Source organism: Oxyura jamaicensis, chromosome 1 (genome assembly GCF_011077185.1).
Source record: "Oxyura jamaicensis isolate SHBP4307 breed ruddy duck chromosome 1, BPBGC_Ojam_1.0, whole genome shotgun sequence".
NCBI lineage: Eukaryota > Metazoa > Chordata > Aves > Anseriformes > Anatidae > Oxyura > Oxyura jamaicensis.
The window spans coordinates 136073854-136098236 of NC_048893.1; the positions used below are offsets into that span (position 1 = coordinate 136073854).

General features: G+C 41.1%; 1 protein-coding gene across 2 annotated transcripts in view; it reads left to right on the plus strand.

Moving 5' to 3' along the window:
* The window catches only part of ATP10A (ATPase phospholipid transporting 10A (putative)), a 111853-nt gene that overhangs the window by 43608 nt on the left and 43862 nt on the right, over nt 1–24383 (plus strand). The window contains exons 2-3 of one of the 2 annotated variants that reach the window (XM_035315358.1): nt 609–813; nt 20228–20313. In XM_035315358.1, coding sequence (XP_035171249.1) covers nt 609–813; nt 20228–20313 — 291 coding nt within the window. Of the gene's footprint in view, nt 1–608; nt 814–20227; nt 20314–24383 lie in introns of those variants that run through there. The other variant, XM_035315360.1, reaches the window with a different exon arrangement.

Below are 24383 nucleotides of genomic sequence, written 5' to 3' on the forward strand. Positions count from 1 at the left end.
AAAAGCAAACTAGTATGACCTGTAAAGGTAGACAGGCTCAGTGGCTGTGTCTAAACAGACAACACAGGCATCAGTGTTTCAGGTGGGTAAATTTTTGAAATGACAAAGAAATTACAGCCCAAATAAAAGTTTCAGAGAAACTAAGCAGCAATTGGCTATGTAACGGATGGCGCTATGCCTAATATGAAGATACTGCACAAATATTTAAGAAGAAGAGTCCTTTAAAAGAACTGTGTCCTTTCCCTGTGGAGCAGGTAGGACTGTGTTTTTTCCATGACATGTCCTTGTAATTCTAGGTCTAGTGACAAATACTGGAATTTTCTTTCATTAACAGACTTTCATCTCTTTCATCCAAATATCACATGGTACTTTGGGCCTTAAAGAGCATCTGGTTTTCTTAGAGGACTTGGGAAGTCTGACCTGGGGCTGAATTGGTGACAAGACACCTCCTGGAAGCCGTCATAACCTTTTGCTGGCATAGTTTGAGAGTACCTGAGGACCTTCCAAAGGCACCGTATTCCTGTTACAAATCAAACTGGATTGTATGTGAGGCGTTCCAGTCTATGCATGTTTTTTAATGTATGTTCTACAAATGTCTTTTTTTCCAGGAATGAGAAGAAATATATAAGCAGATACTGGAAAGAAGTGCAAGTTGGAGACTTTGTTCAGCTTCGCTGTAATGAAATTATACCTGCTGATATCTTGCTGCTCTCTTCAAGTGATCCCGATGGGCTGTGCCATATAGAAACTGCTAACCTGGATGGTGAAACTAACTTAAAACAAAGACAGGTGGTGAGGAGGTTCTTAGAGCTGGTAAGTCACCCTTCTTGGCTCTCACTTAAGAATTTGTTTCAGGTGAGTTAACTGTTCACCAATCCACTTCACACCAGCTAAATCTGCTTTTTCTAGGAGTGCTAATGAGTTACTGTTATGGTTGTCATTAAAACACCAGCACTTGCCAGCATCTGACCTCATAATAGTATCAGAAGTTTTACCATATTTTTTTTTCCCTGAATTTGAATAGGAATTATTTGGGGCAATTGTGTGCGGTTGGAAAATGTTGGGGGGTTTTGCTGGCTTCTATTGTAGCTTGATTTTCGAAAACATTGTAACCACCCAATGAGAAGATACTCAAATATAAACAAACTACTTTTCCTGCCTGCAGACCAGATCAGTTTCAGTTAAGAATTTTGCCTAAAACTCTGTGCTGCAGAATCTCCCTCCAGCTCTTAAAGCTTGTAAGATTTAAAGGGGCAGGATGCATGCCTTCTGGAGGTGTGTGCGCTGAAAATCTGTTTTATTGCTCTCTCACTGTACTTATCTCTGCCCAGCAGCACTGTTTTAAAACAAAACAAAATCCAGGAGTTCAGTTGCTGTCAGCAGAATTAGCGGAAATTACCTGAAGGAAATTACTTGATTTAACAATCTTACTGAAATAGTATTTATTTGTATGCCCTCCTTTCCCACCTCTCCTGCAAACTAACCCCAGTTTCCTGTATTTTGCTGTTTAAAAAAAAATTATTATTATTTTATAGAATTCAGCTACATCTTTTCCACTTGTAATTCTAATTTGAGAGACTTTGCAAACAATGGGAGCTTTTGCCCTTACCACTGTCATCAAAGGTTAACTACAGAAGCCTATGGCTGTACTGATGTATATCAGCATTAATGAAATTGTAGCCCAACCAATAGGATAAAAATCAATGTGCCTTCCAAATAACTGCTTATGATAGACAGAACATTTCTGTGAATAGCTTGTAAAAATGTGAGATAAAGGCTTGTTTAATTGTAAGTGAATTCCACGTAGAATTTCAACATCACATGTAAGCAACGCCATGACGAGAAGCTTAATGAGCTACAGGCCAAATGTTTCAAAAACTCTGATTGTTCCAAAGAAGCTAATTAAATTGCTTCTTAAAAGTCCTATCCTGTTCCCACCGAGAGGAAATTTCTCCCAGTGGGTAGAGCTCCAGGGAGGTACTCAGATGATGTGTCCCAGTTCTCTGCTAACGCAGACATCCTGCATGACCTCAGGCACGTTATGTAGGACAAAAGCTATAGATGGCATATAGGCTACTGAATACAGGGATGCTTTCATTATCTTGCGTACAGTTGGAAGTTAGGGGCGTGGCCCAGCTCTCTCTCAAAAGAAAACCAAGGAAGGTACCAGCTGCCCCATTCATCCGCAGCAGATGGCTGGATTTTCATGATCCAAGACCTTCTGACACACAGCAGAAGGTGTTGGTAAATACAGTGAAAGAAAATGATGTATACAAGCACAGAGCATCACAAGAGGATGCCCAGAGGAATCCCTTTTACTTCATTAGGATCCACGGCTTCCCTGACAGCAGGCAGGGTTCAGCACCTGGAGGTACCTGTCAACCTTACAAAGGTTGTACCCCCTATTCCTGGGGGTACCTGTCAACCTTACAAACCCCTGCTCTGGGAGCTGTGACCCCTAAATGCGTGCCTGAGCCATGAGCTGTGGCATCATTCTTCTGTCACTATCACATACATGCATTAGTACATCTTCATTAATGATCTGAAAGATAGAGTTGAGTGCACCCTCAGTAAATTCACAGATAACACAAAACTGGGGGCAGTGGCAGATTCACTGGAGTGTCATGCCACCGTCCAAAGAGATCTCCACAGACCGGAGAAATGAGCTGACAGGAACCTCATGGAGGTCAGCAAAGGGAAGTGCAAAGTCTGACTGACAGGAGGAACAACCCCAGCACCAGTACAGGCTCGGGGCCACCCAGCTGGAAGTCAGCTCTGCAGAGCAGAGCCCTGGGGGTCCCGGTGCCTGAGCTAAATATGAGCAGCAATGCTCCCTCACACCAAAGGTGGCCCACAGCCTCCTGGGCTGCACAAAGAAGAGCTAGCACCTGCAGGTGGAAGGAGATGATCCTTCCCCCGTACTCTGCTCTGGTGGGCCAGCTCTGGGTTCTGTACAACAGATGCAGACATCCTGGACCAAGTCCAGAAGATTAAGATAGAGTGGAGCATCTCTCATAAAGGGAAGGGCTCGGGAGAGCTGGGGCTGTTCAGCCTGGAGAAGAGGAGTCTAAGGGGGGATCTCATCTGTAAGTACCTGAAGCAAGGGTATAAAGTAAACCAGGCTTATTTCAGTTGTGCTGAGTGCCATAACAACAGGCACTGAGCACAAACTGGAACACAGGAGGTTCCCTCTGAACATCAGGAAGCACTTCTGTGCTGTGTGGGTGACCATTGGCACAGGTTGCCCAGAGAGGGTGTGGGGTCTGCCTGCTAGGAGATCTGCTCTGGGTGGCCCTGCTTGAGCAGGGGGTTGGACCAGATGGCAACCAGAGTTCCCTTCCAACCTCAGCCACTCTGTGATTTGGTGATTCTGTAGTACAGCTTTAGCAGGGAAACTGGGAAGGGACTATCCCTGCAATCTCGTGTTTGTCACACTTGCTGAGCTTTAAGTTGCTGATCTAAACCAGGCAGCTGAAATCTGGATTTTGTGCAGTTCGGCAAGACTTCTAACCTTTAGACTGCATGTGTGAGTGGCAGTGTCGTTTCCTCCTCAAACAGGTTAAAGTTTATCAGAGGCAGAATTGAGCCTCACTGGGGAAGAAGGCTGAGAGTGCCCACCAGCCACACAGGTAGGTTTACATGCCAAGCAGCAGAGTCAAGGTATACATGGCATGGCTTACTCAGCCATACTTTATTCAATGGCACCTGACCAGGCATTCTGAGGAAATCAGTTAACTTGTAGGTACTTGTAGTCAGCTTTGTAGACACCTAACACTGTTTCCAGCCCATCCTCCTATATTTTAGTCCCCTGTATCATAAGATGATTGTGGAAATGTTCTATCCCAGAAGAATGTTCCCAAATAGGTGGATAAGTTATTTCTTAAAATAAATTCTAGATCACAACATGCCTACCTATGGTAGCAGTAGGGTCCACAGTAATTTGTCAGGGGTTGAACTAGCATCAGTGACAGAAAGCTCATTCATTTCAATGAAAGCAGGACTGGAAAAAGTATTCAAGTATCTCGAGTATTGAAAGAGAGCTTGTAAGAAAACCACACGTGACTAACACCCCTCTCCTAAAATAGCTGAGAAAGCAGGAAATATCCAAGCCCAGGTTCCTGTGTCAATTAACTTGTAGGCAAAGTGCACACCTGCAAGTTCCAAGTCCGCAGTGGCTGCAGCATCACAGAGCCTCTCTGTAACAGTGCCATGTAAGTCATCCAGAAGAATACTTGCCATCTTTGTTAAAGTCATGGCTAAAACCTGTCTGAGCACACTGTTAATTCATGCACCAGTGTTACATTCCTCACCCGATATTAGTAGTGGTGGGCTCTTACTATTTCTTGAAGGTGTTACCCTACTGAGAGTCATGCAGTGGGACAGAGGGAGCTGCTTGGGAAATGTTGGATGAATATGAGACCCACAGCCATATAGCACGGAGTAGCAAAGTGCTGCTTATGTTTTATAGTGATGTTCAGTCCCCATCTGGCTATGTCTAAGTCACAAGAACTGGAGAGGGCTTATTGTTAGATCTCATAAAGTCCTTTGGAAGACCAACATTTTCTTGTACCAAATGCTAACCAGCCTTTTACCAAACCTCAGCAAAGCTCCTTCCTAAATCTTTCACAGGACCTGCATCCCAGGCTACTCATGCATTGCTTCTTTATTTTTTTTATTAACATTTTACACAACAGAATAACTTGGTTATGCTTGTAGCTCTTTGGTTCTGTTTCATTCTACAGCCTTGTTGTTCAAGCAGGAAAACAAACAAATAGATTATGTATTCCTGACCTTCTCTTTCCCACACTGCTGAAGTCGTCCCCCACCCTCCTTACAGAATGACGTGCCTGGTCATGTGGCTTACCATGGGACTAGAAACAAGGATTTTTTGGAATGGAAGCTTCTTATTAAAATATCAGCTGCCCATAGCAGTCTTTGAATAATGTCTCTGTAGCAGTATCTCAAACCTTTAAAAGAAGCTGTGTTACAAAGCTTAGCATTTCTGTGTTTCTTATATGAACTAACTGATGGCTTCTGAGCACATGCCTGTGAAGTAGGTCAATAAAGGATAGCTATTTCTATACCCACAGCTCTACTGGGCATGGGAAAGGAATGGGGGCAGAGGCAGGAATAGTTGTTTTAAGCCACTTTTATGGCTTCCTACTTCTGTCGCTGCCCTGTGCCCACCCATGCAATTTACAGTCCCACAGGTCTACTGCAGGCTGTTTTCCAGCGAGCTTCATTACCCGTTTGGAATCATTGAAGTGCAGTGTGCTCCGAGCAGTCCTCCTGCAGCCACAGCACGCTTTCCAGTTCCCCCTTTGAAAAGACAGAAAGCCCAGAGCTGTCACATTGGGCAGAAGTGTCCTCTAGAGTAGCCACTGTTCAGCCAGCATGGTCTGAAGTGTCACTGTGTGTCTCATTTCAGCATCAACAGCATAAGGTATGTAGTCACAGTGGGTGTAACAGGTCTTACTGTTTCCCTCTTCCAAACCTTTCTTCAAAGAAGTACCTTTCTGATCTCTTTTTGGCCTGACCCTTGACGCAGCAATAAGCAATTACTGAAGCAGTTGTGTATCCTTGTCTCCAGTGTTTTGCAGACATTATTATGCGCTAAACATATGCTCAGAGGATCCAAGATGTGGGCTTGGATCAGACCTCTCCGCTTGTGAATTCCAAGAAACTGTTTTCCTTTACAGTGCAAGTGACCAGAAATACCGCTTATTTTAGTGCTGCTTTGATTCGTCTGAGTAATTTATAGTACACCGGGAACATATTGCTTGCTAGCTTTGTGTTTGTTAACGAATGTGATCTGTCTGACACAAAACTGTGCTTTCTGTACACGATTCTACATCCTATCAATAGGCAAGCTGTGAAAAGCCGTCAATACATTCATTCCTCAGTGGCTTGTACATCTGACAATTGCAGTTAGAGTGTGTATGTCGTTGGACACTCAAGGCAGTCAGTCTTGCAAGTAAGGAAATTATGCAGTGAGTAGGTTAGAAATCGGAAATTTTTCATTTTTTTCCTCCAACATTTTAAATACTTCAGTCTTGTTATCCAGATACTATAGTGACAGGGTGTGTTAGAAATGTTTAAAATAGTCAGAAACAGATTTCTGCATGCTCTGCCTTTCAAGTCAAAAGGATAGTAGACTGTCATCACACCCAAACACAGATCAGCTCTGTGTGTGCAGCGTGACTCTGGAGAAAGCACTTCACTGAATCCCCCTGTGGCTGATCTAATGGTGTTAGCCATGACCAGTAAGCATCTCCTGGAAAAAACAAGTGTTTCTTGGTATTGCACCAGTTTCCATCTAATTTCTAACCCACCCTCGCTGCTGTCTAGTCACAGCAGCCATTTCTGGTGCGCTGGATCTAATAGGAGACACATTATGAAAGAAGAATCAATGTGTTTTCTGTATGACTCTCTGGGTTGCTTTGCCACCACACCCTGCATAATTGCGTGTGGAATGTTTTACATGCATGTGAAACATTTTGTCAGCCGCTCTTCACGGAGTGGATAAGCAGATACAGCTTTGACTGCAAAAGCTCAAAACTCCCTTTCAGGTCTCATAAACCTGATTTAGGATATTTTGATAGTATGAATCTAGACTCATTAAAAACATTTACATTTTCTCGCTGCCTTGTAGTACGAAACAAACAAAATACTCCACTGTTTTTACTCAGTATGCCTTTCAACAAAGTCCACAAAGACTCACTGTGGATCCTGGAGCAGCTTATGGTTTATTAACCACTGGCCATGTCCTGGATGTTTATGTGGAAAGCTTCAGGTCAGCTGAAAGCTAAGTTAAATCTAGCAGCTGCCATCCCATTTGAGAAGGCACATGTATCCCCCTGAGAGCTGGTGGGAGTAGGTGATAGATTTGTTTTCTCTCTTTTTCTCGTAAGAGTAGACCTTTGTTCAAAACAGACTTGTACTAGCATGATTAAACAGGTTTAGATAGGCCTTGCAAATGACTTTGTGGCTGCTTATTTATTTTGTCTAAAAAGCACATTTGATTATGGTGTCTGCCTGTTTGGAGGGTTCATTTGCATGCAGACTAGCACCAATATAACTCATCAGGCTGATTTACTTGAAAGTCAGTATGTGAACCCTTCTGGAATATGTATAAACTCAGAGCCTATGCTTACTGCAAGCACATTGGCTCTTTTATCCCAGGCTGGAAGCTGGGCTGCATTTACAGCTCTAGCTTTCATCCAGCCCTACCTGTTGCTGCACAGTGGAGGAAGCATCCTGGATACAGCTGGACTTAGAGGAGCAGTCCCACAGCTCCCTGTTCCAAGCATTAGGTCATTTATATGCCTCTTTCTTTCCCTGTAAGCCCTAGGCAGAAACTGGTCCAGAAGAGAAGATGAGACTGCTTTCTAGAAGGGCTGCACTCTAAGCCTGGCTGTGTAGATGTCTGTAGGCTGCACCATCTATGAGATACTTTGGGAAGGGCAACTCATGCTTCTGGCACAAAAACTGCTTGCAGGGCAGCCTGGTGTTTCAGCGTGGACGTTCCTTTTGCATTCAAGCTCTCTTTCTTTCAAACGTTCTCCTAGAAAAGAAAAGAAAAAATGGAAGGGAAGGAAGCAATTTCTGAGTTTTGATTTAGACTAAAAGAAGTTAAGGTTTATTGTGTTAGTCTTTGTTAGTTAAGCTAAACCAGTCTGCAAGAACAGGTGAAGTTAAAACATGAGCCTTCCCAGACAGACTTGTTTTCAACTTGCTGATACAAGCTCATTGCCTCAAAGATTCTGACTGAATCTTCTAAATCAACACAAGAATGGGCATAGTACATATCTTCCTTGTCACGACTTGTCCCAGTAATAAACTCACACTGTCATCACAGAATCATAGAATCACAGAATGGTTTGGATTGGAAGGGACCTTAAAGATCATCTAATTTCAATCCCCTGCCATGAGTAGGGACACCTCCCACCAGACCAGGTTGCTCAAAGCCCCATCCAGCCTGGCCTTGAACACCTCCAGGGATGGGGCATCCACAACTTCGCTGGGCAACCCGTTCCAGCACCTTACCACCCCGTGAATAAAGAATTTCTTCTCAATGCCTAAACTAAACCTACCTTTTTTAGTTTAAAACCATTACCTCTTGTCCTATCACTATACTCTTTGTCAAAGAGTCCCTCCCCAGCTTTCCTATAGACTCACTTTAGGTACTGGAAGGCCTCTAAAAGGCCCAGAGCCTTCTCTTTTCCAGGGTGAACTACCCCAACTCCCTCAGCATGTCCTCACAGGAGAGGTGCTCCAGCCCTCTGATCATCCTTGTGGCCCTCCTCTGGACTCACTCTAACAGCTCCGTGTCTGTGTTTTGCTGGGGGCCGTAGAGCTGAATGCACTGCTCCAGGTGGGATGTCACGAGAACGAAGTAGAGAAGGCCAATCATCTCCCTGGACCTCTGGCCATGGTTCTTTTGATGCAGCCCAGGATACTGTTGGCTTTCTGGGCTGCAAGCGCAAATTTCTGGCTCATATTCAGCTGTTTGTCCATGAGAACTCCCAAGTCCTTCTCTGCAGTCTCCGCTCTGCAGTCTCTGCTTGGGATTGCCCTGGCCCAGGTGTGGGACTTTGCACTTGGCCTTGTTGAACCTCTTGAGGTTCACACAGGCCCACCTCTCAAGCCTGTCCAGGTCCCTCTGGATGGCATCCCTTCCCTCCACCGTGTCGACCACACCACACAGCTTGGTGCCATCAGCAAACTTGCTGAGAGTGCACTCCATGCTACTATGCATTGTTACTGATAAAGATGTTAAATAATACCAGTCCTGATACAGACCCTTGAAGGACGCAGTTCACATCACTGGTCTCCACCAGGACATCGAGCCATTGTCCACAACTCTGTGAATGTAACCATCCAGCCAATTCCTTGTCCACTGTGTGGTCCCACTTAAGTAAGTGGGAATAGTACTCTGTTATAATCAAGTGAATGTGGGCTTATCAGCATACTCAGTCATATTTAGCGTGTAAGTACTTTCAGAGGGTAGAATCGGGCCACAAAAACAGTGAATGTATTTCTAGCATCTTTAGGGGGTTATCCCTTGTGCCTTGCTTTTTTGCAGTGTTTTGAAAAGGCTTACAAGTTTAGGAAAAGTGACTTGAAAATTCCAGATATACACATGTTAAAACAGAAGATTAGTGCTCCATCCCAGACACGTTGCCAAAATTAGATTTCCCTGAGGGAAAAAAAAGAGTTCTTGAAAAAATAACCAAGCAAACAAAAGAAAATAATGTGTTTTTTTGTTTGTTTGTTTTGTTTTGTTTTGTTTTGTTTTCCTATGCACTACCAGTATATTAAATTAAAAGCTATTGCTTACATTTTAGCTGCGGATTTTAGTGAAACTAACCTTGTAAGAAGACTTGTGTTTGGCAGTGATAAACACTTGCATTTCAAACCCCTTGAAGACCTTTGTTAGAGGTCACACCTTGAATGTTCAGTACATTTCTTTGATGGAGGTTGAATCACTATGAAAAACTCTACATCTATGCTGTTGTATCTTTTTTTGGATAGCACCATGTTCAGAGATGACTTATGTAGAAACCGTTCACTAGTTAAATCACTAGTTAAAGAGGAAGCGACTACCATCTCTCTAACGAAGAAAACAAGCAGCTGCATGCAGAATGTCCTGTTGCAGAGCAGGATCCAAATCAGTGCTTTGGCAAACTCTTGCACTCTCCAAGAGTCCTAGAGGACTGCTGAGTACAGTTCTTCAGTCTACTACTGGCCACGGCATTTAGTCAGCAGTCTCACACTGGGAGGTGAGGGCAAAGGATGCAAATAAAAAAACTAAAGGATGATGGTTCACTTCCTGCTCAGCCAGTTTCGATCAAGGTTGCCATCTCTTTCTGGTTTCCATCATGCAGGTGTCCAGGCCACAAGTTTGACTGTCAAGAAAGATTAATGAGAGAGACAAGCAATTTGAGTAAATGTGAGACAAAATTTTGGATATCTCAATATAAGCATTGGGGGTGAAAGATAGGGTAAAGATCCCGATTCAGAAGGGTGTTGAGCTGTTAATTTTTACCACTGATGTTAGCTGATAATTCTTTTGTGTTCGGATATGGGTTAAAGGGGCTGAAGTGATGAATCTAAGTTTGAATGCCCTAGCTGCAAGGGACCTCCCATCCCCAGGGTAAGACTTCCTGCACCGGAGGAACAGTGGTGAAGCCGAGTAAGGAAATGTGTTATGCCAGTGCTTGTGCTGCAACTGACCTCTAGAGAGGCAGAAGATTTCATTCGCTGTATGGCTAGTCCAGCATCTCCTCATTCTGCTGTTTCTCTGAAAAAGTATTAAAAAACAAAGGAGTATTTCAGGTCTGTAGAGAACAAAATGCTGCTTCCTTTCTAGAGAGAAGTAAGCATCTACATGTAAAGCAATTTAAGAAGAGGTTTTCCCATTAAACTCATCTCTTTTTTTACTTTTTTTTTTTTTTGTATTCGTTTGTCATGACTTTTCTGATCTTCTGGCCTAATTCAGTTTTATTAATCAAAAACTCAAACTGTTTATTCCTTCACCATACATTGGCCTCTCAGCTGGGAATGAGACATACCTGGTAACCGTTCTCAGAAATTGCGTTTTGTAATATAATGCTGAGAACTTCTGATTTTAGGACCAGGATCTTTGAACTGGAAGCACATCATAATACACTTGTCTCTCACTATCCGAGCTGCGCTATCAAAAGCAGGAGGGTTCACAGTATTATGCCATGCATACCTGCAGCAATGATGGTATAGTGTCACATTCCTTTGGAAGCACTGAGGTGGGGAAAGGGTCTGCTTTTCTGACAGAAGAGGCAGAGGAACATAATGAGGAAGTCCTGCACTTATCTCAGCATCTAGGATGTAAACCTAATCCTACTTCTCTTTTCTCCACCTGCTACCCTCCAAGTCTACCTTCAGTTTTAGTACTGATAAGGCCACAGAGAGCTGTAGAAATTTACATTAAAATGTTATTTACATGGGAAGTGGCTGGCTGTATGTCTCAGAACCGTTATGTCAAGAAATTCATGACAATTTCCATTCATTGGTTATACTCAGGCTCATGTTTTCAGTGTCTGTTATGATTCTGTGATGGTCAGTCACTTTTTATATGTGTATATGCCTGTGAGAAAGCTACGATTGTCTTGTAGGTTCATGACTTGAGATGATACTATGCTCTGTGAAGAACTATAGTGCTTATAGTTCCATTTGGTTTTGAATTAAAAACAGTAGTGCATGGAGATTTATGGACAGCAGCCTAATTCAGTGTTGTTAATGACACAGTAACAGACTGGTTTATATCGAAGCAGGGAACACTTACCCTTTTGGCTTCTAAGAGGAAGAGATTTTGGTGTTTACCATACAGTGTGGTTAGAAAGCAAATATAAGTTGTCATGAGCATTTACCAGCCTCTACTTAACTTCAACAAACTTCTTTGCTTCTTATATTTTTGGCCTGACTTGATGTCTCAGATGGCTAAGTATACTCATGCACCTGTATAGCAGTGTGGCCTATATGGCCAAGATCACAGGGATATGACTTACAGACTGTTGAAGTGCAACAGGAAGGGATAAAAATGGCTTTGTCTGCTATTAACTACACAGAGCTGGGTTGTGTCAGCTCTTAAGCAACAAAAAGGGATATGGAGTTAGTGGAATTAATTTGCAGATGCCGAAACATGAGGAACTGAACCTTAATTCCTACCCATGTGGCAAATGTTTGTCCCCCTCAGATCGTTTCCCAGTTCTGCTGTCCCATTTTGTAGCTGTCAAGGCCATCATGAATTTCTTTTCATAAAGCCTGTGCAATCAGTTGGTATCTAAAAAACAAATCACACCTTGAATTCTTTGAGTTTGACCTTTGCTTCTGGAGTCTTTAGTGTATTGATTGAAAAGGAATTTGATCAATGGCATGGATAATAGATGAGAACAGACGGACCAGGCAGCAAAGCTCTTGCCCAAAGTGCCCTCACTGCCACGTTTGCATTGGAAGCGTTATGAGAGCAGGCGAGGGATGATGGCTGTGGTCACAAGACACTATTCCAAGCACAGACTGTATGCCAGTGTACAGCCTGGAGACATGCTACTTGGGTATATAACGTCATGCTAGAGACACTCAGGGAAGGGCTGACAAAACTGTAGCAGTGCCGATATGAATGCTGCTCTGTAATACTTGGGATGAAATGTCTGTTTTCATTAGGATTGCTTTTATTCCCTCCCTGATTTGCTCTCATCTGACTGGTAAGGACTGGAATCGCTCTAGTACTTGGGAGGTTGCTGTATGCTACAGATTCCCCTCAAATCTTTCTTAAACATAGTGTGTATAGCTCCTTTTGTCATGATTTTCTGTCTTCAGGGTGACAGACAGATCAGGCTTCGGTGCATGGGACAGCAACCAGACACTGCAGCCTCTGCTGTTAGGTTTTCCTGCTCATAAGGAAAAGCCTTCATTACCAGCCATGTTCAGTCTCCTATTGGGACTCGTGATCTTTTTTTTCAGTTGTGAAATGATGTAAGAGAGATGCTTGGCACTTCCCTCTTCTTGTTTAAGGGTCTTAGTCCTTCCTACTCCCGTTTCTGCTGGCAGAACTTCTTCCCACAAGAAGCTGGACTGGCCAGGCGCCCAGCATGAGAGCAGGAGTAGGCCAAGGTATAATTGGAAGCTGACCTGAGCTGTGTGGTGTTCCTAAATGAAAATGACCATGTAGTGTTTCTGCCACTAATCAAGTGAAATTTCTTCCAGCACTTATGAAACACAGCAGAAAGATTGCTAGAAATATCTCCAGAAAGGGGAAAGTCCCAGAGAGTGGGGTGTGCCGCAGTCTGTGGAAACGGAGAGAAGAAGCCTCCGAAGGAGCAATGCAGGTTGTGTGCAGAGTTCTGTAAGCCCTTAAGAGGCTTGGTCTGTGGTTGAGTTTAAGGGCTGAGCTAATGCTGAGGTTGGTTCATACAAAACTATGAACCCATTCATTAGCTTCAGTGGCTGGCTTTTGAGACAGCCAGATACCGCTTTCTTAATTGTCCAGGTCTGGATCCATCCTTCAGCCTTGACATACTCCGTTTCCTTACTTCTCCCCAGCACTGCTGTGTTCACTGAACTGATTGGTTCACATCACTGTAATTTTCAGTGCACTGCTAAGGCTTGCCATCATCCTAACGGACATTGGGATTTGCATGTCTGTATTTTCAGCATTAACATTTCTTTTGGTACTGTTGTCTCATGACTGCCTAAAAGCAGCTTCTTCAGCTGTCTGTCGTAGAATTACTGAGGTTTTCATAGGTCTTACCAACAACACATTTGTCTTCTTGTAGGTTGACTATTGTGCTGTTCCCTCATACTGTTTTCTACAAAAGGGAAAACTTTTACTTCGTTCAGTGGGAGGAAGATCAGCCCCCTAACGTCTGTTTGGCTAGCTCAGCTGTTCCGATATTTCTAAATACTGGACATCTCTGTTCCATTTAAACAAACAGTACTGAAAAAAATCCAATTATAGTAGTAGTTGTCAGTGTGGAAAACAAAGCTATTAAATTCTGATGTACAGCTGGATCTGTTTAGTTCCTAAATAGCATAGATCAGACTGTTTCTTCCTTTTCTTGTGAATTAGTGGCACAAATAAATTCTGCCAGAGACTAATGCAGTTTAGACATTAAAACGTTTCACTGTTTTAGTGTATAAACAGTCTGCATGCTTTGGATACATAAAATCAATATGTAATTCCAGTTGCACATTAATAAAAGGTCAGATTAATTTTATAGGGTAAATGCGGGGTACTGCTATATAATAGGATGGACCAATGCATTAGGGGGATGCATTCTTATTGCACTTAAAAGCTTTTAAACGGGAAGGCTGTTTTTTGGCTGAGGCAGATTTTTGTCTATTAAATATTTCCTCTGAGTTGCGCCCGTGACTCCATTTCTCCCCTTTTGTTTCCTCCAGACATATGTGCCAAAACAAACCCCAGAACCCTTATCCAGCAATTGTACTGCAAGGAGAAGTCTGGATAAGATCCCCACCATAGCCACTACACAGAATATGATAAATCGGGTAAATGTCACTGTCATCCAAGGGCATCCTGGTGTGCTCATGCTGTCCTACTGGAAGGAAGGACTGAACATCAAACTCCGGTTTCTGCAGCAGCAAAGTAGGGCAGATGAATAAAGGAAAACATTTAATAACTATGCATTATTAATATCACTAGCAGGCCATTAAATCACCCATACAACACACATCTAACGAAGGGGAATATGTTGTTTGAACACTGTGTAATTGTCGAACTAACTCATTTGGCAGAGCAGCATGTTTTGCATCTTGAACTGACAGTTTCGTGAGGTTGCCAGCAGAGCTGGGAAGGTTGGCATTTCACTGTAGAGATTCAGAATGATCTCAGAACCCTGAAGTCATGTTGGAGAGAGCTAAATTCAGTTGCCTTTTTTGTGACAGATCCCTAGAGTTACTTGATTTGCCTACCTATTGGTTTCCCACTCTGCAGAAGAGGCCTTGTAACGTTGTCTTCCCTTCAACACTTTGCCTTGGTAGAATATAAGCTTTTCATAGGGTGGTGTATCAGCAGTCACCAGAGACGTAAGGGACAGTGGTTTGTTTTAAGGAAAATTTTAAAGAAAACACCTTTCCCTTAGCTCCATTATGTTTTCCTCTCCTTTGTACCTTTGTGTTTCCCCAAGAGACACAGCCCTATTATTGTAGACCTACATTATTGTTTTAAACGGAACTCCTTATCAGGTTTAATAAGTTTCAGTAGAGCATTGTTAAAGCCTACTGACAAAACCCTTTACATCTGCAATTTAAATTATCTTTATTTGAAATTCAGCTTTGAAGGAATCAATATTTAGCAGATTTTTGCAATCTGACTAAGTTTGATTACATATGGAAAACAAGCTTTCACATTGCTACATTTAGAGTAGGAATGAATTTCCCATATTTTTAAGAAATTGGAAGGAGTAAGATGTATAGGTAGGGTACTAAACATTTTCCTAGCAAAAAGACTTGAGAAGAAGTGAAATACATTCTGTGGAACCCCTGAGTACATAAAATACCTAATATAAGTATTACTGAGTGTCCTTTTGACAAGTTTCAACCTTTCAGAAATACTTATGAGTTCCTAAAATGTCAGCACTTTTTCAGAGGAAGGTAGTGAGCTAAGGCTACTTTGGCAAAGTCAAAATGTGAAGTCAGGTATTTGAGGAAAGTCAGTTTCTTCTTATTGAATTAAATTCCCTTTTTTTCTCTCTCTTTTTTTTCTATTTTTTTCTATTTTTTTCTTGTTTTCTTTTTTTCATTTTGCTATGCCATAATACAGCAGAAGAGTTAAGCAGGAAGTGGTCTTCACTCTTGTGATGTATCTTGTCCATCATTTCATTCTGCAGAAACCTTCAGGTTTTCTATTTTTAAAATGATATTGCCAAGGAAGAATTCTTACTTCTAGTGTGAAGTAGATAATTAGTCACCAAATCTTCTGAATACAGGATATATGCAACCACAATATGGGGATATGCAAGGATGTGCATCTGTGGCTGACAAAATAATGTATTTCTTCTTAATTTCTTTATTTCTGAAACTCTCAAACCATATGGGAATAAATGATTGAAGTTATTATGAATTACCTGCATAAAAAGAATTGTGTTGTATTGTGATAGTCACAGCGACAGTTTACTGGGCCACGCATCACTGGATGAAGCATGCCACCAGTCTTATCTCTTCATTTGCTGGGTCCAGGCCTGTATTCATTCAGTTTTTCAGACAGCATTTAACAACCATCCACCTATTCCCTACGTTCTCTAGAGTAAAGGCAAACAGACAAAAAGGCAACAGACAAAAAGGCAAACATTTTTTGTATTTGCTGTTTCAAGTAACATGCATAATCTCAGTACGCAGGTAGTATTAAAGCTTGGACACCTGTTGGAGAGTGACAATGCTGTCATACCATGATGGTGATGTGAAATTCGAACCCAACAGGAGGAAGAGCATCAGTCTTTTCACAAAACAAAATCAGCAGAAAACAAAATTGGAGCCCATGCTTACATCTGTGTTTGCTGTGTCAAAAAAGCAGGAGCAATACCTCACATTTGGAAAAAAAAAAAAAAAAAGTTACTAATTTTTTTTAGTTTGCAAGTACTCAGACGGTGTGAATAGCATGAGTAGAGAGTTTTACACTGGTCCCATTTCCTGAAAAGAAAGGGAAACGAGGGTGCAGCTCCCTTTTCAGCTTCATGGAAGCCAAATCAGCATTTCTTGGCTCCTAAATATCAGCCATCTCTCATACTGTAGCTCTTTCACAGTTTCGAAGAGAACTCAAGGTTGATTGGACTGGAGGGAATATAATTGCATGCAACCTTTGAGCATTAATGCAGGAGTAAAAACTTTTGAGTTGTGGTTGTTGTTTCTTTTTTCTTTAGAGTATTTGCATGTGCTTGACTTTGCTTAGGCTTTGATGTACATGGTGCTCATATAGGCTTTTTTCAAGGTTGGCACTCACGGAGATTGGTATAAACATTTCCGGCCCTTCTTTCAGACTTCTTGATTCTCCAGTGACCTTCATGTATCCTTTCGAGCACAATTTTCTATGATGTCTTAACAACAACCAGATTGTGCACTGAATTAAGCCCTGCTTACTAGTAAGAACTGTGCCTTAAGGGTAAGCAAGCTATTTTGCCTTACTCATGGTTTACAGGGACTCATCCTTAGAATTAGGGATGGCAATTAAATTTTATATTCTAGCAAAAAGGAGAACAACTCGTTTAAGAGAACAGTCTGACTGGCATGAACATAATTTAGCCCTGGCCTTAGTTTTGTGAAATACTCTGGGAAACTTACTTGCAGTCAGCCAGTATCTCCCAGGTTTATATGAATCAGAATATGAATGCAGTCTGGCTAGGCATGGAGCATTGCGTCCTCTCAAGGCTGGTGCAGCTTTTAATACCCAGTTGCAGTTTGCAGTTCGCTAAGTGGGAAGTAAAACACTTGAAAACCTGGTACATGAGAAAACTGCTGCACAAAGGTCTGCAGAAGGGCTATTTTTGACCATATATTGATCTTATATTCTTTGTCTTAACAGTGACACAGTAATTCACTGTAAGAGAAAAAATAAAGGTAGTGGGGGAGAATTTAATATTTTTTTCATGGACTTTCACCTAGAAAGCAGCACAAATCATGATTCATGCACTTCAAAAGCAATGCTTTTGCATTAACTTACTTCTAGCTGCAGCTTCCCATAGCTTTTAATATAGTAGAACATCATCACAGTTCATGTTTTATTTGTTGCTGAAGTGTGGGTATCAGCATAAAAAGGAACAGAACTTTGATCACTGGGAAATCTTATGATAACATTGTGCTTCCCTATAGCCACTGAAAGCAGTTGCACACAGGCAGCATTTAACGTATTTGTTCATTCATTTACCAGAAACATTTTCATTTCAAAACAGTGTCATTAGCTGTAATATACAGTGTATCTACACTTCCATTTCATAGGAAAGAGATGCAGCCATTTGATTTATTAACAAGCCAAAGAGCTTTTGCAATAAATCAGAATTTAGCAGCTTTGTTCCCTTATGTAAAATACTATTCTAATTAGATTTTCTCCCCTCCCAGATATTATCTGGTTAAAGACCATAATCACATATTTCAAGATAATTGTAACAGTACTCAAGTACACAGACGGTTAGATTTAATGATACGAGACTTTTGGTTCCAAAACTGAATCAGAAATGCAAAGAATCCAACAAACAGGAGAAAGAGCATGTTCAGTCATAGTGATGTGGAAGTCAGGTAGGTTTGGTAATCTCTGATCTTGATACATTTTTGGGTTTGGTTTGGTTTAGTTGTTTTTATTTTTTGTCGGTGGTGGTTTTTTTGTAGAGTTGTTGGCCATGCTGGCAGGAATTCACAGCAGCAAGGAAATTTGGTTGCTGTACAAATTAATGCAGCCATATGGCACTGAAACCATGCTCTCTTTGCTGAGTTCAGCAACCAAAGAAAACCATTTGGTTACACTGGTTTTGTTAGGTGTCCCCAGGAGTCTCTCAGAGGTGTTCATCAAAGATACTAAGATTTTTTTCTTTTCTTTTCTTAGGACCACTAACTGAAAATCTGCACTGAACTGAGTAACACTCTTCACAGTGTGTATATTGTAACCAAAAGACAAAAACATTTCTCTTTCCAGCCAATATTTTCCCTCCAATTTACAAATGCAATTTAATCTACTGCGGTGACTCTTCTTTACCACGATACTTAGGCAGTCAGAGAGTTTATTGTTGAAACACCTCGAGCACTATTTGTAGGTTATTTTTCCTGTACTTTTTTTTTTTTTTCTCTGCAAAGGAGTATACCAAAGCATAAAAGAAAATAAGATGGTTTTCTGGGGCAGCAGAGCAGGCGTCACAAAGACAGCGGAGGCATTCCCAGCACAACATGCTTCTGCATGAACTTCACCCTCTGCAAGAAGCTGACCTAAAGCCTGCTGCTGGATGCTGCTGGCTGCTGGCATGATGTTAATAAGGAAGAGGAATAAGGGTCAAGGGGGGTGAATGTGCAGCTTTACAGAGGCTGCCCCATTCTGCAGCCTAATCAAGGTTTAGCTGCCTCCACAGGACTAGGTACTTCTGAGCATTCCCAGCATCAAGCCTCAGTCACCTAGAGTTAAAGCTGACCAGGAGAAATATCTAATGAGCTTAAATACTGACAGTATTTGGTGTGGAGAAGATCATCTGGACTTCTTGCTAAGGCTCAGGTGTTAGACTGCTGACTTTGATGTAATTTAGCGAGTCTGATTCTCAGCATAGGAGTCTTATTCTGTGCTCAAAGCTGGCCTTTGTTTTTGCTGCTTATTTTTCTCCTTGTTTACAATCTGAATTCTGCATATAAAAGTGATTCTTTCCTCCAGTGGGCTGTAGCTGTCTCAAAGTGACAGCCCATCTTCACAGTTCTTACATCTTTCTCAAACACACAGTAAAGGTTTCCAAAAGTGTCAGGTGTAGGTGGTTTGAATTGTCTCCTATGTATTATAAGTCTGTCTTCCAACCATAATTGGCAGAAATTCCCCACCCCTACCATTTACGGAGGACCACTGATGGTAATCCTGACATAGCCTCTAGTCACTTTTATTTAAAATGTAGTTTCTTGCACATCTTCTGAGTGGAGTCAATATTAAAAAATAAATAAATAAATAAATAAAAGAGACTCCTGTGTGTTTCTGAAAAGCTGGCAATAAGACTGTCCTTTAGTGACTGATTCTCAGGCAGCTATTCCCATAAAGTAATCTAAAAGGTAGTGGTTAGGGTCTGCAGCTGCTCAGCCAAACAAACAAACAAACAAAAAACGTAACATTTGCAGTATGATCACTGTTGAAAGTTCAATAATATGATGATTCATAACTGGCTCTTTCATTCAAAGAGTGTGCAAAGCAGTTTCTAATGGTTGTTCTCACTGATGGAGACAAACAGCTGTCTCAGCAGCACCAGAACCGGGCATCTCTCATTTCACCACATAGTTTGTTTAGTCTGGCAAAGAAGGAAGAATCTTGATTTGTATTTAACAAAATCAAATACTTATGCTATGATGGGGTGTTTTTCCTCAGGCACAACAAGGTGGTGCCTACAGGTAAACCTATCTGTAGTCAGCAAAATGAATAGCTTCAGACTAGTGTGGTAGAGAACCAAGAAGATTTTTAAGTGTTAATTAGGAAAAAGGTATTCTGCTATATGTTTCTAATTTACTGTAGTAGATTAATTTATCTTTGTTGTCATAAAGCATTTGAGAAATCTAGCTAATATTTCAAAACCTCATGTTAGCTTTTTCAGAACTGACAATGTATTGACTTACGTTGTCCTAGATTTGCAGTAGCTTCACTGAACGTGATGTATAGTGATACTTTTGAGTATTCTGAGCCTTCCCAGGAAAAATTGTTTTTTTCCAGTCCAGATCAAATTCATTTGACTTCTGGGTTTGGTTTCTTGTATCAAATGGCTTTAGAAACTCATATTCTTTCACTTGCAGAACAAAAAAGTCATCTTTGTAGGGGAGATTTTACAAGGTACCTACAGAAATCTGGTGCTCAGGACCCTTTGATTTTCAGTGCCAGTGGCCAGCGTCGTTCAACTGATGGCCTTTGAAAAAATGAACTTTAATATATTAAGAAATATATTTAAGAAAGTGATTCTGACAATAATTTGCGAGTCTTTGCACTAAGTAATTAGTATTATTATTTTTCCAGGACTCAGAGTTTGACCCGTTAAAGTTCACCAGTGTCATTGAATGCGAGAATCCAAACAACGACTTAAGTAGGTTTCGAGGTTACATGTGAGTATTTCATATAATATCCTTCAGTATATGCTCCCTTCCTCTGATACGGAATAAAGTACATGCTGTTTCTGTTTGGGCTGTGTTATATGAGCTGTGCCATCATCATGCTAGGGATGCATATTCAAGCTCATAGAGGATCCTCTCCTATAATGGAGGTGGGAGTCTCACGTTTCCATTCCTTAGGATGAATGTATTTGCTCACTTTGATCAGTTTAAACTCCAGTAATGAATGCACAAAGCAGTGCAGTTACAGACATTCTTTCTCCCTTTCCCTCACTCCATGGATCAGAAGAGCCCATCTGGAAATGGGAGGAAATAGAAAACCAGTCCAGGAGAGCCAACAAACAAGCTCAATCTGTTGTACCCTGTTTTTATGAAGATGTGTCTGTTTGATGTTTCTTTTAATGTAAGTGTCATTGAGGAAAATCAGAAGGCAAAACTGATATTTCTCCAGCTACAGCAGTATTCCTTTACTCTCATTCAGACAAAATAAAACAATTATCTCATACAATGGGCGTACTTGTTCATTACCATGCAGAATCACGTACGACCACTTGACTTAATTCTAAACAAACAGAACTGCATTAACTGGGCGCTCATCGCTGGCCAATTAGGCCTACTCAGAAACAAATGTGAAATGTTTAAGTATGTACAGAACACTTTGCTTCTAATGTAGCCAGGACTGTAGTGTGTGGGCATGCCAACAGTAGTGGTGGCTTAGGAGGTGCACTCTTCCATGACTTATTTTTCTGCAGTCCGTAACCTCATGCAGCTTGACAGCCCAGGACACTTAATTTCTTTGTCTAAATTTTAATGAAAAGAGCTAAACAGACGCTAATTCTGTTTAGAATACCATAATTTATTATCCGTATGGATTAGGAGTGATGAGCAGTATTGAATTGCATAAATAGCACAAAGATTGAAAATTTCTGGGGCTTGGGGAGTTTTTTATAGTGATGCTATTTACCAGCTCAGTTACTACTCTCAGATGTCACAGATTGTGTAGGATGTACTGTCAACTGGTGTAAATCAGGATAGCTTTTTCGAAACTACATCAAGTTGTAGTGTGGGAAAATGTGTTCCTTTATTTAACACCACAAAGCCCTACAGTTCATTTAGAGATAAAAGTTTTGTATTAGACGTTACTGTGTGAGGGTGTGGAACTGTCTACATTAATAGAGGCTGCTGTACTGCAGGAATGACATTTCCAGATATGGAAATGGAAAGTTTGGCAACTTTTCTAGCATACTTTATGTGTGTGAATCTTAGTCCCCAAAATATTGAGCACAGAATCATAGAATCATAGAATGGTTCTGGCTGGAAGGCACCTTTAAAGATCATCTGATCCAACTCCCCTGCCATGGGAAGTAAGATTTAATACTAGATCAGAGTTGAATGCTGTAGAAGATATGTATAAATGTGTCTTTCATTATGTATTTATTTAGGTACTCCATATGAAAAGTTACAAAACTGAATTATGTAGCAGATAATGCTGTATGTAGTATGTTCTGTAAGGCTATTTCACAAATGGTGTGGATATATTTTGACCCAGAAAAAAATCAAGACATCAGTTGTGAATCTGGCAGGAAGCATCAGGTCTCATTTTCCAGGTCTCATCAGCTATGCTGCAAGAGATTTACAACTGAGGGGCCATGAGGCATTTGAAGAGTGGGGACATCCATCAACAAATAAAATCTCAGTCTCCCAATTTGTCAAGGGAGAGAGCCTTTTTTCCCCCCTCTTTTCAGATTTTCTTCATTAGTATCATAAAATCAAGAGTATATTTCACATCACATGTTAGCAAGATGAATAGTAATTAGCACATCTCAATAGAAACATGTCATTACTGTGTCAAAATCAGACCTTAACTCTTGTTCAAAATCTTACCAGTAGTCAGTGCTTGAAAGACAGGTTCAGATAACTCCAAGCTGATGATACCTCAACTGCAAATAAATGCTACTAAGATATTTATATAGGGATGCTATGAACTTAGGAAGTTGCCATTTTTGAAGAAGTCTGTCTTTTTCTGTTTAAAATATGAAGAACACCTTTGGTTCTAAGGTCTATGCTGACAAATCTTTAGGGGAATAGAAATATTTGTGTGTGTTCATTTTATAAACATGTAAAATTTTGTCCCCACAGTTATTCTAACTCTCTTTGTGTGCAAGATAGGCAGGGAGGTTGCCTGTCTGAAGTACTTGCTGTAATACTGTTCTGCAGTTTCTGCACCCTCAGAAACATTTCTCCTTTCTTACTTCTTCTATAAGAAGTCTTGTGGGTAAACAGAATAGAGGAAAACCTTACGTGCCCTCTGACTGTGTGCATCTAGCCAGAGTATGTACAGTATGCATGGCAGGCATTCAAAAATCCTGTTTCAGGTTACAAAAAAATAACAAAACTGGCTTTTAAATCTTGCTTCTAGCTTTTTGTGTGTATGTGTGCAAGGGAGAAAGAGAAGTAGTCTTCCAGCTTCTCGGCTTTTCTCTGAAAGGTAAAAATTTTATCATTAGAAGAGAACGTTATCTAATCGTGTACTATCAGAAAAGTTGAGTGGGAAATTCCAAAATGGGTGTAGGAAGGAGCAATGATAATAATAGTAATAATATGAACGCATGTGTGCATTTCTATTTCAAAGCTTGTCCTGAGTTTACAAAAACAAAATAATGTAAAATCACAATGCATTTTTTTAAGGAAAAAAAGTTAGGCATCAGTGTCTCTCTGACATGCTGTAGTGACGCAGAATTTCCCCAAATCAAACCGGGATACCTTTCATCGGTGTTGAATCTGGAAGGTTCTGATCAAGGATGGCGACACTTAAGTATTTTCTTTGGATTCTCAAGTGCTGAGAAGCAATGACAGCTCTGCCGTTTGCTTTGTAAGAAATTTGAGATACCAGAGTGAAAGAAAATACTGCCTTTTGAATTTAGCATTGATACATCGCCTTGCTACTTAACACTGGCAAACAAGGAAAAGCGTGAAAGAAGGCTGAAGTGAGAGCCCGTTGTACTTGTGTTGGAGTTACTCTAGTAAACCAGGAGGCTTGTTTCTATACAAGCACTCTCACAGTGCTGTAGCAAGGTGTCAGCTAGCAGTGTCTGGCCAGTCCCTTTCCCATACCGCATGGTACAGGCATGTTTTGGATGCGGAGGCACCACCTGTGTGCGATGAGAAGAGCGAGAAGTGGCAGGGACAGCGGGCAGCCAGGTGGTCTTGACACCTACAGGTTATCTTCAGATATTGCACCATTGCTGTGGAGCAGGATCAGATGTGGTATAAGCTAAATGAAAACAAAATCTAATAGTATAGAAAAAGTACGCAAGTAATTGTTGCCATGAACAGTATGCCTGTTGCAGTCCTCTATTACTGCCAAGTGAAAAGAACCGATGAAAGCTATAAGATCATAAGCCAGAGTAATTACTTTCTAAGTAGGTTTATCTTTGAAAAGTCATTTTTTTACCAGGAATCATAAGGCTTGGAGACTAAAATTCAAACTAATATTCCTTTATGAGGAGGGAAGGCTCATGTACAATTCAGTCTTAAAAAGCTGGCAGAACAGCAGAACCCTGGAAATAGCATAATTTCTACAGTATGGATTCATTAAAAAACTATTTCCCATAGTGTAAACCCAATTAAATGTGGGTAATTCTCCAGCGGCAATCAGTGTTTACACTAATTGACACCTGCTGTTGGGCAGCCCCCAGTTTTTGAAGCTCCATTGGCAGAAGGAGAGGCAGTGAGTGACAGAGGTTTGCTGAACAAAACCTCTCCTCTCATACATGAGGCCCACGGGGATGATGGACTGAGCAGGGGAAGCTTTCTCCTCCTGAAAAATAAAAAATAAAAACTAAAAAAGGCCTGCTGCAGCTACCTCAGCTCTCAGATCCACCTCTTTTTCTCCATTTCTCTAGCAGTGAAAAGCTAAGCATACCTGTTGAAACACCCATGCTTTTAACTTGTTGAGCTCTTAGAAGCAGAGAGTGGGTATAATATACTGAAATAAAGAGGACTGTGCATGTGTCTATATATATATATACATATGTGTATGTATATATATTTATGGCTATGTT